At 39.5% G+C, this 16,715-nt stretch overlaps 1 protein-coding gene across 3 annotated transcripts in view; it reads left to right on the plus strand.

Annotated features, from left to right (window-relative positions):
* Positions 1 to 16,715, plus strand: part of AGPAT5 (1-acylglycerol-3-phosphate O-acyltransferase 5) — a 60,672-nt gene that overhangs the window by 21,181 nt on the left and 22,776 nt on the right. For all 3 annotated transcript variants that reach the window (XM_030037342.2, XM_030037343.2, XM_030037344.2), the window contains exons 4-5: positions 2,029 to 2,118; positions 9,826 to 9,916. In XM_030037342.2, the coding sequence (XP_029893202.1) occupies positions 2,029 to 2,118; positions 9,826 to 9,916 (181 nt within the window). The remainder of the gene's footprint in view (positions 1 to 2,028; positions 2,119 to 9,825; positions 9,917 to 16,715) is intronic.

The following is a 16,715-nucleotide window of genomic DNA, read 5'->3' on the forward strand; positions in this document are numbered from 1 at the left end:
CTGTCTTTGGTGTTGTGGTGTCCCTAAGCAAACCGTACAATAGTAACTTGATTTTTCCAGGTTCACAAGTTAAACAAGGAAAAGGGGGTTCAGTATTTTCCTGGTTTACTGCAGCTGGTTAGTAATTTGACAAATAAGGGAAGACTTTGATTCCAGCCTTCCCTCATTTATCAAAGCTTGACCTAGCTGAGTCCACACAGAATGATGACTTACCAATTACATGGAAGTCTTGTATAGTAGATGTGTTATTTCTCACACCAAACTGAGTTTGCCCTTCCTGAAAGCGGTTGTTGTGGTGTCACTGTACAGAATAAGACTTCTACTTCCCTTTAATGGTGTCAGATCTTAAAAACGGTCTTAAATGTGGAGTGTGTAGATAACGTGGCTCTGTTTGCTGCACAGCTGGTGGAACATTTTTCTGTTCATGCCATTATCTATCCAGGACTGGTAAACTGCTTGTGGGATGGTGCTGATACGATGCTCCAGCCTGCTAAAGGCCAAGCTCAGTGGACTGGGGAATTCTGTTCTTGGTTTTGGTCCCCTGCCAGCCAGAGCAGCAGAGCTGAGTGTTTCAGCTGGCTACTTCACCTTGGAAGGGAACCACAGACAATAATGTTAAGACAGAATATTTAATATGGAGTTAATGTACCATTGACTTTCTGTTCCTTTTCACTGCAGCTTTTGGAGAACAACTTAAAAGTCATGTCAAATACCACTAGCTAAGCAGCTGCATGGCCAACTGTCCATGCTACGAAAAGCAAAGGCTGAAAGCACTTTTCATAACTGCCTCTTCTGCCTGTCTCGTCCTAACCCCTCAAACTTTATTCCTGTCCATGCCATGCAAATAAAATAATAGCTCCCTGCACATACACCACCACCCCTGTTTCTACAATGTACTCTATCTTTTCCTGAGATAAGACATTTGAATGAGGTTCATCTCTTAGTAGTTTTAATCTTACTGTCACCTTTCTGTTAAGAGCATGTAAAACCATAAATAGACAGAAATTATCTGCCAAATTCTAATGCCAAGAGTCAGGGTGGGCAGAAAAGAGTATTACCAAGTTAGGGAATCAGTTAGAAAACCCATAAAAACAGGGTACCTTACAAATAAAATTCTGTTATTTGGAAGCTTTTTTTTTTTCCTTCCCAGAATTCATTGTATCAGTAGTTCATTTTGGAGCATATTTGGTTACAACCCCTTGTAGCTATGCTGTAGATAAAACAAAGTGATGGAAGAAGGAAATGATAAGGCAAATTTTATTTCTTTATAACCTTCTTTCTTTGTGTGTACTTTGCCATAGTCCTTTTATGGACATTTTTGTGACCAATTATGTGGAACAAGTTATAAAATGAATCTTATCCAGGAAATGGTCTTTTTATAATGGTTTTCAGTAAAAATCCTTTGTCTTCTAAAGATTTTGTGTTACTTATTCAATTATTATCTCAGTATATAACTTCTTCATTAAAAGTTTGATTCTCTAATAAAGTGCATGGAAGTTTTCAAGACCTATGCTAGTTACTTTTGTGCTATTCATAAATTTTGTAGGTAGAGGTACGATACTTGTAATTCCAGTATATGCATTAGCCACTATTTAAGAGCAGGCACATAAAATTGAAAACATTGACCTATAAGTACTCGTACATGAATAACTTCAGTTGTGTGATTTTCCCTTGATGTACAAGTTGAGCTGCTTGTCAATGTTGTTAGGAATAGAGAGATCCCTGGGGTGTGTTCCAATGCCATCTTCCAGTTAATTATTTAACACCTTTAAACAAGACACTTCAAGTGTCTTATGCTTTTTTTTTTTTTTTTTTAGATCTTATCTTTATTTAAACAGATTTTGTGAACTTAAGTACATGCAAATGTAAAATCAGTTTCAGGTGCTTTCTTCTTAGGAGAAAACGTCTTATGGGCAATTTGCAGCGTGAGTCATAAAGGTGACTTGTCATTTTTGTCTTGTTTGTTCTTCTATCAACTACTCCACATTAAACTACTTAAATATTTAATACTTTTTTTTTCTCTGTTAGCATGGAGGAGTCTATGTAAAAAGAAGTGCCAAATTCAATGAAAAAGAGATGAGAGAAAAGTTGCGGGCCCAGATGAAAGCTGAGACTCCGGTAAGATTATACTTTCCTTCTCCTCATTTCTTTGACTTTTTTAATGACAAAGGCTTATTGGAGAAATGAGCCATGCCTGATACCTACAAACTACAAGACAGTAATCATGGGTTTGTTTTCCTTCTGCATTTTTACACTTACTTTCTGTGATTAGAGTGATACCTCTAATTAAACTTAGGAAAATTGACTAGGCCTTTATGAATGAACTTCATGATTCTGTCTGTAGAGGGCAGGGGGGATCTGGACTAAATCTTAGAGCATGAGCTATAGCACCTTCCTTGAGAAACCACTGCTAGTGTTCCCTGTGTTTCAAAAGACAACATTTTGACTACTGTATGCTTGCCAAAGACTGGTATTCTTGACTTCTGAAAGTCAAGAACCATTCTTACCAAATCTTAATTAGTCATCCCAATGATCAGTCATTTTTAATGGCAGTGACATCTTAGAGCTGAGTAACTTTGTCTGCTACTCCTGGAGGAGAAAATAAAACAAAAAAACCCCGAAGTCTTGATAATTTTCTATTTGAAGAATGATTGTTAGTGCCAAGTGACTTTTCTCATGACTCCCTGTATGGTTTGTGGCTCAGTGGTTAGAAACACTGTGCTTCGCTTCCATTACTTGCTGTGCATTAAAATGCTTTCTGCCTTTTTGGCTAGACTTAAGAAAACCAGCTCAGCAAGCCTTGATATAGAACAGTTACACTTTCATTTTATTTAAAATGATGTGATTAGGACTTGCCACTCCAAATACTAAGTGGCAAAACTTCTATAAGCTGAGGCTTGGGTAAAAGGAGTGCATAGGTTGTTTTGACCTTCATAATAGGTTTGGGGTTTTTTTCTTCTTTTTGGAGATAGTGTGTTTATGTTTGTGCATGTGTCTGTGTTGAAAAAGTAAACTGGCCTTACACTTGCTGAGAGGCTTAAATGAGTAAAGCGTCCCTGTTTAAGACAGTGCTCAAACGCATTTTGTCTTGAATTAAGATTTAGCATGAACAGGGTTTTTTTTGTTTTTAATTAAGATAAGAAAGTGGATCTATTTCCAGGTTTTAGCATGTAAGTTACGAAGGCCAGAAATACATTATGACAACTACACTTTTTCTGTCCAGTGTCTAATGTAATGATGTCCACATGGAGAAGATGGTCGTATTCAATAGTGGTAACTTGTGCCCGCATTGCCAGGGAGGGTCCTGGGATGTGAAAAGGTTGCATTGCGTCAAGTTATTTTCTGTATGTCTGTGGCAAAGATTCTACTTTCTGTAAAACTTACAGTGTAATGGAATAAGCAAAGACAAATTGCAGGATGTATGAAACATATTTGTAGTCATCCCCGTAAGCAATTGCTCCCCCTGCAGAGTGCTGGTTAAGTTCGCTTTAGTTCATCTGGATGAAATATCCTAGCAGGGTGTTTTCCTGCATAGGCCCATGGATTTCTTGCTAGCCAAGAGGCAGCTTCTGGTTGAGTATGGCTTTCTGGCTTCCTTATGCACCCCCTAAAATGCAGGGGTGTGTTGTAATAATAAGGTTTTGATTGTGATAAGAGTCTTGATTTGAACTCTGCATTAAATTAGTCTCCTGTATAGAAATGTGGATTTTTTTTTAATACAGTCTTAGGAGGATGTGCCTAGAAACTCATTTAATTCCATATGTCTTTGGAAATCTGCAAATGATGTTCAGTGTTGCTGCAGAGCTATAAATTGTCTGGACAGGCTAGTGTGTGACTTTAGCCCAACTGGAATGTCAAGGGAGGTTTAAGCATAAAGCTTTTATTTAAAGCTATATCCGCTGTGGGTTCTGCTTTCCATGGTGGATGTCTACATGTGATTAATAAATGAAATAAATCCAGAAGGCTTTTTTTCTGGAATCATCTTTTTTTCTCCCTCCTCAGTTGTGTGTGGATTGAAAGCCTATACCTGACCTATCTAAGCTTAATGCCAAATGAATTTGGGACCACTTGGGTATGTTTGTTTTTTGATGTAATTTGGCTATCTGGAAATTTGGTGGTGTTGGAAATGGGCATAGAACCTGGACATGCTTACCAGGCAGTTGTTACCATTTTCCTTGTATTATCTAGGGTAGCGCTACAGAAGAGAAATAAGCATAACTGCTGCAGAAATGCATTCTGTTTTAAATCTCTTTCAGTCAAACCGTATAGGGAGTGACACTTAAGTTTCACAAAACCAAAGCTGTCAAAAGCCTATTTACTGAGACAAATGTTTGCATCTGCTGGGATAAAAGACACAGACCATTGAGTTGTCATTTGAAGGAAGACTAAACTTTCTATAATCCACTTTATCTGAGAATTTAAATGTAGATGCTGTAAATGGCCTTTAACCTATAATTACTTCTGGGAGAAGAACGTGATAACCTGTGTCCTTACTACATTATTCATGAAGGAACTTTGCAGTTCTGCAACTTAGGGTGACATTCACAAGCAACCGTATTGCTTTTAAAATGAAGACATTTTAATCAGTAAAGCAAGAACGCCCTGAACTCATCAGCTTCCTGCAAAAATAATTAATTTACTACTCTGGAATTTTTATTAAAATTTATGCACTGGATGCTACAGCTCAGGGTGGGCTTTTCCTCAGTTTAGTGAGCAGCTGTTGTTGCTTAGTCATTCTGCTTGTACATGGTGGAGTTCTTTTTTTAATGTAGCATTAGAGAAAAGCCTGCCTTTCAGCTGCTAAGGAAAGAATTATATGCTAATAGAGAGGAGATGGACGGGAATCTGTGTTAAGGGTCACTTTGTTATTTACAGTTTCTCTCCACATACAGTTTAAACAAAAGAATCCAAATGATTAATGTTCAGTCTGCTTGGAGCCATCCCTGTTCCCATTAAGAAACTGAAGACGTGTAGGAAGGCAGAACCAGGCTTCTGTTCTCGTTAGTGTAGCAAGCCATTTACTGTCTTACTGGGGTTCTTTTTTTTTTTTTTTTTTTAATGAAAAATAAATTGGTGGTGGAATGTGGACAGGATAAATAAGGCTGCCTCTTGGCCTCTCATATAGTCACAGTGGAACTGGATTAGTGATCTGGTATGCCTCATTTTGTGTAGGGACAGTGGACTGCATTATGCTCCTTGCTCGCCTTGTCTTAATGACTTCTACCTGCCTGCCTTAACCAGCCCCTTTTCCTGCCCTGCTGTTTGCAGTTGGTCCACCTTTCTTCCTAGATACAGTGCAGCAATATTAGATGTGTACAGAACTCTGATGCTAGACTGAAGTGCTGTTGCACCTGTGTTTCCTATTGGGGATCTTGAACTAAAAAATTTTCTTATTTAATTCTGGAAATTACTTTGGTTCTCAAACTGTCATTGAAGTATACACTCAAATGGTTCATTATTGGGCATTTTGTTGGCAAAACTCACTTGAAACAATATGATTTTGTTTAAAATTCCATAAAATCTTGCTGATTGTTAACAGATTGCAAACTTATGTCTTATTGTGAGAGCAGAGACTGTCATGCGGTTTGAAGGACTCTTTTGTGTTAATGTTGTTTAAATGTAAGCCATAACAAGATAAATGCATTTCTCAATGTAACAGTATATCCAGCTGACACTTGATATACTCAGTCTGCTTGTTTTAGAAAGAAACAAGAAAGAAATAAATTTAGAAAGTTAACTCTTCTGAACCGCAAACTATTCAGTCTGATAACTGAAAATATAACTTACATTTCTTTTTATCGTGCATTGAGAGTAGGAAATCTGCATTCTGAGATGGGGGATTTCACCCACTACAGCCAATATTTAGCTGGTTTCTGTGTGTTGTGGTTTTGCCATTCATTCAGTCACAGAATAAATCTTTGTCATGTGAAGCAGTGCCAATCAAACGGTAAAAACCCGGAGGGGACGGATACATCAATACAACTGCTATAAGGCTTAATGTAATTATTTTGTCATGTAGTTGCTAATTTGCAAATCCCTAACAACTTCTTTGTAAATCCTGGATGTCCTTGCCTGCTTTCCTCACATCACCTTTTGTATTTCGTTCCAATTATACCAGATATGCTTTCTCATACCGTATCTTTTTCAGTTACTGATCTGAGTGTTAATGTTTCTCATCTAAGTCACCAGAAGCATATCTGCTAGGCAGTGATCTAAATGGATTCAGATATGAATCTGTCTAGTTGTCAGGATGCAATAACAATAATATTAAAACTAAGGAAATGCATTGTTTAATATAATTTTGAACTTTGTAAATAAAAATACTTGTTTTCCCCTTGTCGCCCACCTGGGAACAGCACAGTAAATTCAAGATACCGTTAGTCAGTAGTGACCACTTCTTGATGCCCTGTGTTCTTCTACAGAGTGGCAGCTACACCCTCCAAAGCCCTGTCCTCAGCCAGGTCTTCTCTTTATTGCCTCTTCTCGCTGTATGTTTGTGGTATCTGGGCTGACTTTGTTCTGTACTCCAGGGACTTGCATTGCTCCGTGCCCCTTTCCCCAGCTCCACCCATACCAGCCCCTTCTGTGGCACTCTGATCTATCTCAAGGACTTCCTCAGCTGCCCTGCTCCCCACTCTGGAAGCACAGCCCTTCTTGGTGCCATTGCTATTTCTTTTTGCCTGGGAGACCTTGACTATACTGGGGAAATGAATAGAGTTGCTATTCCAAGTGAAAGCAGTTATCATCATCCATGCATTTTATCTGTGGATTGTGGCAAGTTCACTGACATTATGCGGGGGACTCTGTGGGTAACCCCTGCCTCTTTTCTGGTTTTCTGGCTCCAACAAGAATCAGTAGGGTTCTACTAAATGAATCCTGATCCACTCCTTGAAGCTTTCAAATTGACGAGGGATAGTGAGTGTATTGACACCTACCCATTACACGGAAACAGGCATTAAAGTATCATGTAACTGAACATAGGGACCTACTCTGCTTGGGTTAAAATTGGTGTATCAATGAATCAGGGACTATGGTAATGCAAAATTTTCTATGCCGTTTTGAACACAAGAGCTGTATTTTGCAGTCACCGTGATAAAGTGCCTAACTTTTATGTAGCTAATTGCCCTAAATGAATAATTCTGTGTAAAAAATTGCCTTAGCTGCAGCTAGTATTTCTAGGCAATTAAAATGCTTCTTCAACTCAACAGTTCTTAATCCAAGTTCAGGGGAGCTTATTTAGTTATTAAAATCTTACAGATTTGTAGTTCTTACAATCTTTGGAAATTGTGCTTAAGGATTTAGCTTCTGCTGCCTATGGTGGGAGAAGAGAAAAGCCAGTCATAGAAGTAGATTTGGTAGGCTGAATTGCACTGGCAGAATATCTTTGTCTTGTGCAGGACTCTACATGAGTGTAAGTAGGACATCTATTTACATTCATGAATTTTACTCAGGGAAGGTAGTCCTAATGAGCTACATGTTAGGTTTATATATGCTGAATTTAAAGCAAAGGCCACTTCTGTGTCTTGTTGGTATACAAATACTCAGATTCTGGCCAGCACACCTGTTGGGCAGCTTGTGTTTTAGAGGTTTACATAATAATTAAAATATAATTTCAAGCCCTGCATTGTATTACACACGTAGGACTGGAGTAAGTAGATCCTGTTCTCTGTTGTGTAATCAGCTTTTGGTGGCTGATTATCTGCTTTGAAGACTGGTAATGTTGTTGCGTGCTTTTAAGTACTGACCTCTGTACCAAGAATAGTATTCCTATCTTGTGTGCTTCACTTTCTTTACTCTGTCAATGATTACGTGTTACAGCCACTGTATTACCCTTTGGAGCTGAGCATTCAGTCTTTCTTTCATGGGGAAAGGGGGGGGGGAGCGGGGAGTAACCTCATCTTGAAGTGCCGTTTTAAGGATCCAAATTATGTTATTTGAATATAAGCATATTTATGAAAAGAAAAAAAAATGTATCTGGATTTGAATATTATGCCCTTTCTAGCTAACGCTGAAAGTTTTACTTAGTCATTTAAATATCTCAACAGTGTACTTTATAGATGAAATGTATACATGACTGGGGGAATTGTGGACTGCAGCTGGGTCTAAGGATTCCTGTACTTGTGCCTGTGCTTATGCTAGTGTCATGTTATAAAAAAGTACGCACTTTGCCTCTTAAACACATTTTCTTTTGTTCTTTCCCCACCAAATCTGTATACATCTTGGGTTTCTGCTAGTCCTTGAATATTCTTGGACTTCACCTGCCTCTGCAATCTGCCAGTTCTCCTCCTCCCCAAACGTGCCATGACAAGTACAGCCTTTCCTCTAGCTCTCTTTACTCCACTCTACTGGCACTGGTTTTGCCATTCTTTTTTTTTTTTTTTCCCTCCTTTTCCACCTGCCAGATTCTAGGCTATGTACTCAGTTCTCCTCTTTCTTGATCTCCTGCTGGCTTCACTGGTTGGCACAGTTCCTAGATTTCTTCCCTCCTCTGCATTTTAGCACATCTTTCAACCTTCCTCACTGTGGGGTGATTCTGGAGAGTTAACTTGCTGGGTCCTGTCTTTCTGCATTCAGCCTTTTCTCTAGCTGTTCTGCAATCATTAAGTGCAAATACCGGCACACACTGATATTTCATGGGCCAGAAGCACAAAGTTATATTCCTGTGTGTCTCTTTCAGAGTTTTTATTTAACTTTGCATCTTTTCATGATGTGTACTCCCACTTGTCAGTGTCTTCCCGTACTCCCTGATAATCCTCCTTGTACTGTTTTGTAAATCCACTATCTCTCTTTCAAATATTTCTTGAGATTCATTTCTGCAAGGACAACAAATTAAGTAGTTAGTCTAGGCATATTAGGCATGATTTTACTGTGAATGTGTCATGTTCAACTCCACTCTAGTTACCATTTTTGGCCATAGACTTTTCTTCTGCAGATGAGCTCCCAATATGAAATTTTCACTGCTTAAGTGATGTTTTGCATTAACTTTGTATGTAGGAGATATGTAAGACATGCAAAAAAAAAGAGAGATGGAAACCTCTGTTCTGTTTCAAAAGCAAATGGAAAATTCATCAAATTTCACTGCTTCTATTTGGGTATATAATTTTACACTCAGATATGCAGATACTTAGGCAGCCTTTACCTGTGTAATGATTTGAGAACCCATAGACAGTTGTTGCTGAATAGGCAAGCAAACTAATTTACTTGGGAAATCTAACCTTGCAGGCATGCATGCTTAAAGGAATGTGACTTGAAGTTCAAATTATGCTAAACTATGAGCTTAAGTTCATATTATATTTAATATCTAATACAGTGAGATGCATAAAGGCACATAAGGTAGCTGATCTATCATAATTTCAATTAATAGTATTTCTGATTATGAATGGAATTAAATGTATATTTCAGTATAAGGAAAGACTAGATGCAAGATCAGTATTAAAGAAAAAATATAATTTAGGTCATCTGTGACATATTTGACTCTTTTCAAAATCTCCTCTTATCCCATTTAACAAAACCAATACTCTTGTTGATGTCGGCTGCTCCTGACTTGCTCACTTTTGTTGATGCATGCTATCTGCCTTCCTAAATCACCTGGGCAACTTACTGTGGTGTACATTCAAAGAAAGTTATTTTGAACCTCAGACAGTAAGTTTCTCAGAGCTAAGAAATTTTAGCTCAAGTATTCTGATTTTCTTTGGATCTTTACAGTAATCGATGGTGTGAAGTAAATACAATATGGACCTATCAAGTGATGATAATTTCTGTAAAAGGAACTGGCTTACATTCATTATAAGAACTTGTCTTTTTTGTTTCTTTTTAATCCCACAGATGTATTTAGTGATTTTTCCAGAGGGGACTCGATACAATCCCGAAATACCAAAAGTCATTGCAGATAGTCAATCATTTGCTGAAAAGGAAGGTAAGCAAAAAAAGTTTTGAAATCATCCTTTTGTTATGGTGTTAACATATGTTATATAATATGAAGATGATCCTGCCTTTAGCCTACCTGATTGATACTTGAGGGTTAGAATAGCATAAACCAGTGTTTCTCTTACCACAGAGTAAAATGAGGTAGCTTATATATGGACATTTCATGTAGTTCACATTGTGCAAGAGTATTAATTCTCAAGAAAGCTCTGTTTAGTTTCTGTCTATATCTGTGTATTTACGGACACTTCTTTTCTTGCTCCTTCAGGGACATAAGAATTACCTGCACTGCATCAGGGCACTGTTCTATCTAAGTTGACATTATAACTTCAATTACAGTTGTTACTCAATATAAAGAATATTTTGCATACAGATTGTCGTGCCTTAGAAGAGAGAGTCTTCCATCACTTCATTTTTAATTACTGTTAGTACTACCATGGCTTGTTTGTTTTGTTCCTCTCTCACCTTCCAGTCTCACCCTTCCTTGGCTGAACTTTATTCTGTAGTCACTTTGATTTTTGGCATTGTCTCTATAACCACAGATGGAATTACTTCATCTTTGGAAAGGCTTGCAAGAAATCTAGGGGTCCCAAGCTTTTTCATTTTTTCTCACGTCATATGCACAATACACGTAAACTTTTAAGTCCAATGGTTCAGTGAACATGTTTCCTGGTTTTGTTTTTTCCTGTTGACGAAAAGTGAAATAATTCACTCTGAAGGTAAAGAATAACAAATAGGTCTGGTAAATTCATTTCTGTGACACACTGAAATGAATTCACAAGTCTGTGAATCAGCCTGTTGATATCATCAAGCTATTAAGTATTGTTAGCTCTTGTCCAAAAGGATACATGCTTTTCTTCTCCTCCTCGGGAAGAATGGAATTTGTTTGCGTGTATGAGCAGGAGAGCTTAAGTCATAATGTATTCATCGCTTCAGTTTCCTGTTGGAAATGAAAGTCAAATGTTTCATTTAGGTTGGTGGTTCTTTGAGAGTTCAGAGGAGGGTGTTTGACAGGGTTTTTTTTCCCCTCTCCTCCTTTTTCAGGGGAAAGAAAGGCCTTTCATTGTCATTATTATTATCTCAATAAACCTCTTAATTACAGTCTGCAAAACAGTAAAACACTGCTTTTGTGCTTTCACAGCACCTGTTCATTTCTTCTCGTGCTTTTCTCTCTGGTATTGTTCTGCTTTTATTTTGTAAGGGTTACTCCTTTTAAAAACTCTCAAGACAAGTATTTATTAAACAAGAAGCATCACCAATTCTAGTGCAGAATCCTCTTGATCTGCTTTTCCCCACTGCTAAATCCTCTTGTTGTTGGTCTCTCTTCAACTTTTTATGTGGAGAGAATGGGAAGCAGTCTGCCTGGGACCCTGCTCCCCTGCGTGTTCATGCAAAGATTGATATTCACTTGAATTAGAGCGTCCCTCATACAAGCATGCTGAGAAGCAGGGATGGCTGACACTGGAAGCTGCGTACCAAACTATTCTGATGACTAAGAGCCACTAGGCACACACCAGTACAAGGCAAATACCAGTACATCGGGGAGCTGCGAGGACGGGGAGCTCTGCGTGGCCGCTGGCAGGAGATAACGGTGACTCCCTGGGGTCCCACCATGCCGCTGTGCAGCGGTGCTGGCCCTGGCTTGCGGCTTCCACCCAGCAGCCCCAGTGCCACCACAGTCCTGGCTGGTGGCCGTGTGCTGGGGCTGCAGCGTGGGAGCTGTGACCAAGTGCCTCACCAGCTGGTCACGTGTAGATTGAGTGCTGGCCGTGCTCCTTGTAAGCGTGCGAGGGCTGTTATGTGACACTGCTGAGCTGAACTGAAACCGCACAATTGCATGCTTGTCTAAAAGATCCCAGAGGCTTCTTATTTCCTACAGTTTTAGGAGAGGTAGCAATACCCAGTAGTTCTGCCAGTCAGAGAAATGAGTATGTACTGTAACTTGCAGTTTAAAATTTGCACTTCATTCCTCGTGGGGATGTAAAGGAGTCTGATAATTTAGTCTTGTCATCTTAGTATATTTGTCACAGCGCACACTGCTTCAGTGGTGGCTTTACAGACATGTAGGGGAATTTTTTTGTTTTATACCTTGAAATGTAAGCTTTATAATTATTTTTTTCCCTAGATTTTTGCACAATTTTATGTTGAGAAAATAGTGCAAGTATAATATTGGAAAAAGTGGTTTAATTAAGAAGAATTAAACTTCAAATTCATGTTAGGACCAGAGATATTGTACCCAAAGATAACTAAGCTATTCCTAGAGCACAAGCAGAACTCATGTTTATCATGCTGTCTGAAATACTGGTTGTGACATAAGTGTGTGTGTATGTTTTAGTAGTTTTGCAGAGAGGGAGTATGAAAAGGGTTGTGTTTACTTTTACTCTCCATGGGCTGGATTCTCTTCTAGAGAAGGTTCATTGGTTTAAGCAGAATTATTGGGCTGAACTTAATTACCTGGTCTTAGTGTGACCAGCTGATGAGCTGCATCTCATATCTTGATGTTCTTTTTAAGTAAACACCAGTTTTGGACACAGTTACTGCCTCTTTACAATTGGTCCTAGGACCAGTTCAACAAAAATAAATGTAAAAAAAACCCAAAAGGCTTAGGTTGACATCCCAAGGAATACTTTGACATTGCTGGTTTCAACTATTATGTCTTTCCTCATTGATATAAATATATAAACAAATCTTATCTGTCTATGAATAGGATGGAAGGATATCAAACAGCAAAAGAATTTAAAGGTGATTGAGGTTGCCCTTGAAAGAGAGGCAACTTTTTAAAATACTGATAATACTTCATGTTACAGTTTGTTCTGCCATAGAACTTGGGTTCTACACAAAATCAGACTCCTAGCAAGAGCAGATGGTTTTCCTCTTTGTGAAACACAAGCAAATCAAACACACAGGGTAGATCCAATAGGTCTGGGTAGATCTGGGTATGAGTGAGTTGAAACTGAAGGCTACAAAGCACAGAGAAACTTCTTGGGAAGGAGTAGGACCATGTACTTTCTTACTATTTTTAGAAGGAAATAAAGGATATCATACAGTAAAAAATCCATGGACTGGTCTTTCAAATATGTCATTAACTACCTTGCCAAGTTCAAGTTGAATGTACTGCCAGGTTTTTGTTTATTAAAACTAAACAATGCCAGAAACATCTAGAGGTAAAAATTACTAAAATTAGAGCATTAATATTGATGGTTTTCGTGTTGGAGACTGACACAAGGGTATCAGCCTTCAGCACTGATAGATTTGACACAGCAAAACTCTATTCTAATTAATGTGAACTCAATTGTACGATAAAGTTGTGTCCACAGTTGTATTCAGTGAGATACAGAAAGTTGGTTACTTTCAGGAATACTGGTTTTATGGTGAGGAACTGAGAATGTTGTCATCTAAGGGTAATGCTAATACCCTCAGAAACTGAAGATTACTCATTCTAAACATTTTACAAGTGCCAGAAAATTCCAATCAGATCAGATTCTTACCCAGGAAAGAACAGGAAGCATTTTAAACTCAAAATACATTTGTTTGATTCTGTTGGGGAAGGAAAGATACACTTCCTGACATTCACAAACAAAAGCAAAAATTACCTCTCTAAAACTAAGTTGTTTGGTTATTTGTGGTAGGATTAATGCAGGAGTTTTTCATAGAAGAAGTTAAATTCTGTGGAGTTGAGAAAATTAATCCAGTATTTATCTTTGTTGGCCAAAATAGCAATATTTGCTGGGGTTTCACAGCCACAGCAAACCACATAAGCAATGTTGCCAGAATATCAGATGAAGCCATGTGTGTTTTGGGTTTGTGTGGCGGGTTTTTGGTAGCGGGGAGGGGCCGCAGGGCCGGCTCCTGTGAGAAGCTGCCAGAAGCTTCCCCAGCTCCACGTCGGACCCGCCGCTGGCCCAGGCCGAGCCCGTCAGCGACGGCGGTAGCGCCTCTGGGAGAACAGCCTTGAGAAGGGGAACCTGCAGTGAGTGGGGGGATCGGGATGGGAGAGGAACCCCTGTGCGGATACGAGGGGAGTGAGGAAGGAGGGGAGGAGGAGCGGGGGAGGAGGGGATGCCCCCGCAGCCCGTGGGGAGACCAGACGGCAGGCTGTCCCCCCCCAGCCCACGGAGGGGAGCGGGGGAGCAGATGCCCACCTGCAGCCCGGGGAGAGAGGAGCCCACGCCGGAGCAGGGGGATGGGTGCCCCCCAGGATGGCCGGGACTCCAGGGGAAAGCCCGCGCTGGAGCAGGCTGTGCCTGGAGGACTGCAGCCCACGGAAAGGACCCACGTTGGAGAAGTTTGTGAAGGACTGTCTCCCGTGGGAGGGACCCCACGGCGGAGCAGGGGACGAGTGAGGAGTCCTCCTCCCCCTGAGGAGGAAGGAGCGGCAGAGACAAGGTGTGAGGAACTGACCCCAACCCCCATTCCCCGTCCCCCTGCGCCGCCGGGGGGAGGAGGGAGAGAGAACAGGGAGTGGGGTTGAGCTGGGAAGGAGGGAGGGGTGGGGGAAGGTGTTTTAAGATTTGGGTTTACTACTCATTATCCTTGTTTTGATTTAATTGGTAGTAAATTAAATTGATTTTGTTTCTTCCCCAAGTTGAACCTGTCTTTTCCCTGTGACCATAAGTGGTGAGTGATCCCTCCCTGTCCTTGTCTCAACCCACGAGCCTTTCTTTATATTTTCTCCTCCTCATCCCACTGGGGCCGTGAGGGAGGAGTGAGTGAGCGGCTTCATGGTGCTTTGTTACCGGCTGGGCTTAAGCCATGACAATGTGTCAGGTTTTCTCATTTCTGTCAGAGGCAAATGAAACCCCCCACTTCCAAGGCCATGGGGATATGTGCCATGTAGCTGGATTTGAACCTGATACACCTAGTTGTCCTCTCCTGAATGGAAAGTGGGTGGCTGTGTGAGATGATTCCAGCAATTGCTACCAGGATGGGCGCTCTCTTTCTCCATGTTTCAGTATGGTTGGTGACTCATGTTTCTAATATGACATTTTGTAAGATTCTGATAATAAAATTAAATATTTCTTCCTCTGCTCTCTCAAAGATCTAAGAATGCAATAGCATGTGTTTTGCCCCTTGTCTCCTGAGCTTCTGCCTTCCAATATTTAAGTATATAGTCAGTAACCTTAGCTTAGAGTTCCCTTTAGTTTTCCATTGTATGGGAGTAGTTGGCTAACGTGATTCCCATCTTCAAAATCTGATGCAGTCATTCAGTTGACTTACATATTGGTGACCCCTTTTAGGCTCCGATCTATTAGTTTAGGCATCTCAAAAGTGCAGCGATTCTTCCACACCGCTCAGCAGGCTTGAGTTGCTGAGTCCAGGGAATTATAATATGTAGGTGGCACTCATATTTTCATAGGGATTTAACACTAATCTTGTCATAATGTTAGAAGTGGTAATTTTTATTTTATGTATTTATTTCAAACTGGAAATCTTTTAAGGCTGGGTATTTTTAATGGTACTGGACTATAGAACAAAATTTCTGTAAAACCCACAAAATACATGATTACTATTTTTTGGTACCAGTTTCTGGTATAAAATTTGTTCCATTTATATGTTCCCAAAATATGTATGCATAGATTTCTGATCATTTTCTAGTAGTTAGACCTATATAATGTTCCAAACAACCACAAATTTCTTAGGTTTAGTAGAATATGGATTTTATCCAAATGTTAAGAAATGGCATTTTAAAAATTTGAAAATAAATAGGAATAATCCAAAACCCTCCTACTCCTAATGTTACTAACTCTGAAAAGTCAAAGAGAAAGGGGTAAGAAGCTTGTTAAAAAACTTGGCTTGCTTTTGCTGAATGAAGACAAAACAATCTTCCCTGGTGAAAGGCTTTAATGGAATTTTGTATTTATGTTTGATTCCTAACAGAGGTCATTTAATCAAGCAAACATTTCAGGTATTCATTTATTATCTCCCTTGTTTTTATGCAGAAAAGTGGCAAATGTAAATGTTTTTTAATGCTAAGTTTATCTTGACTAGTATCATGCTTTCTGCTAAGATGTTTGTACGTGCAGGATATGCTTATCTCAAAATTGCTTTTACAGGTCATGTAAAAAAGAGGTATTTCAACGGAGCTAATCGAAAATGTTTCCCTTCTAGGTCTTGGCATTGGTTCTAGATTGTATTTTAAAGCAATCTGAAGTACTTAATATCCATAAATGTTATTTGGAACTGTCTCTAAAGAAAATAGCTTTTGGTGGTATTTTTTCCACACATTTTCACGTAAGCAAGCTTGATGTAAAAGTGCACAGTGAGATGTGGAAAGAGGATATAATTTTTAAAAAGAGTAGGGTGTGGACCTTGAGCAGCATTTGAGAGACGTACCATTAGGATGAAGAAAGAGTTTCTGTTATTAAAAGTAGCCCTTAGGAAATTAAGTTTAGGAAAGCAAGAAGCTACCTTCTATTTCTGTAGATAGCCATCACAGAATAAAGTGTACCGAAGTGTGGTGTGTCTCATGTTTTGCTGTGGGATGGTTATATTCTTCTTGAGGGGATTCCTTGCATTTCTTGTACTTTAGTTTATGGTAACAGAAGACACTTTTTACAAGAGCGTGCAATTTCATACTATCATCAGCTGAGTCCTATTTATGTAAGTCGATGGAATAGTAGCATACAAATGGATGGGCTCTCCCACCATAGGTCATTTTATAAGCCTAACTCTGGACTCTGGTTTCAATAAGTAAGGCTTCGATCACTGCGGGGGCGTTCCAGAAGGCTGGTGGGAACTCAGTGTTGGGTACTTGGTGCACCCCCTGTAACTGCAAAGCTTTCAGTCTAATA

This window comes from Aquila chrysaetos, chromosome 15, assembly GCF_900496995.4.
Source record: "Aquila chrysaetos chrysaetos chromosome 15, bAquChr1.4, whole genome shotgun sequence".
NCBI lineage: Eukaryota > Metazoa > Chordata > Aves > Accipitriformes > Accipitridae > Aquila > Aquila chrysaetos.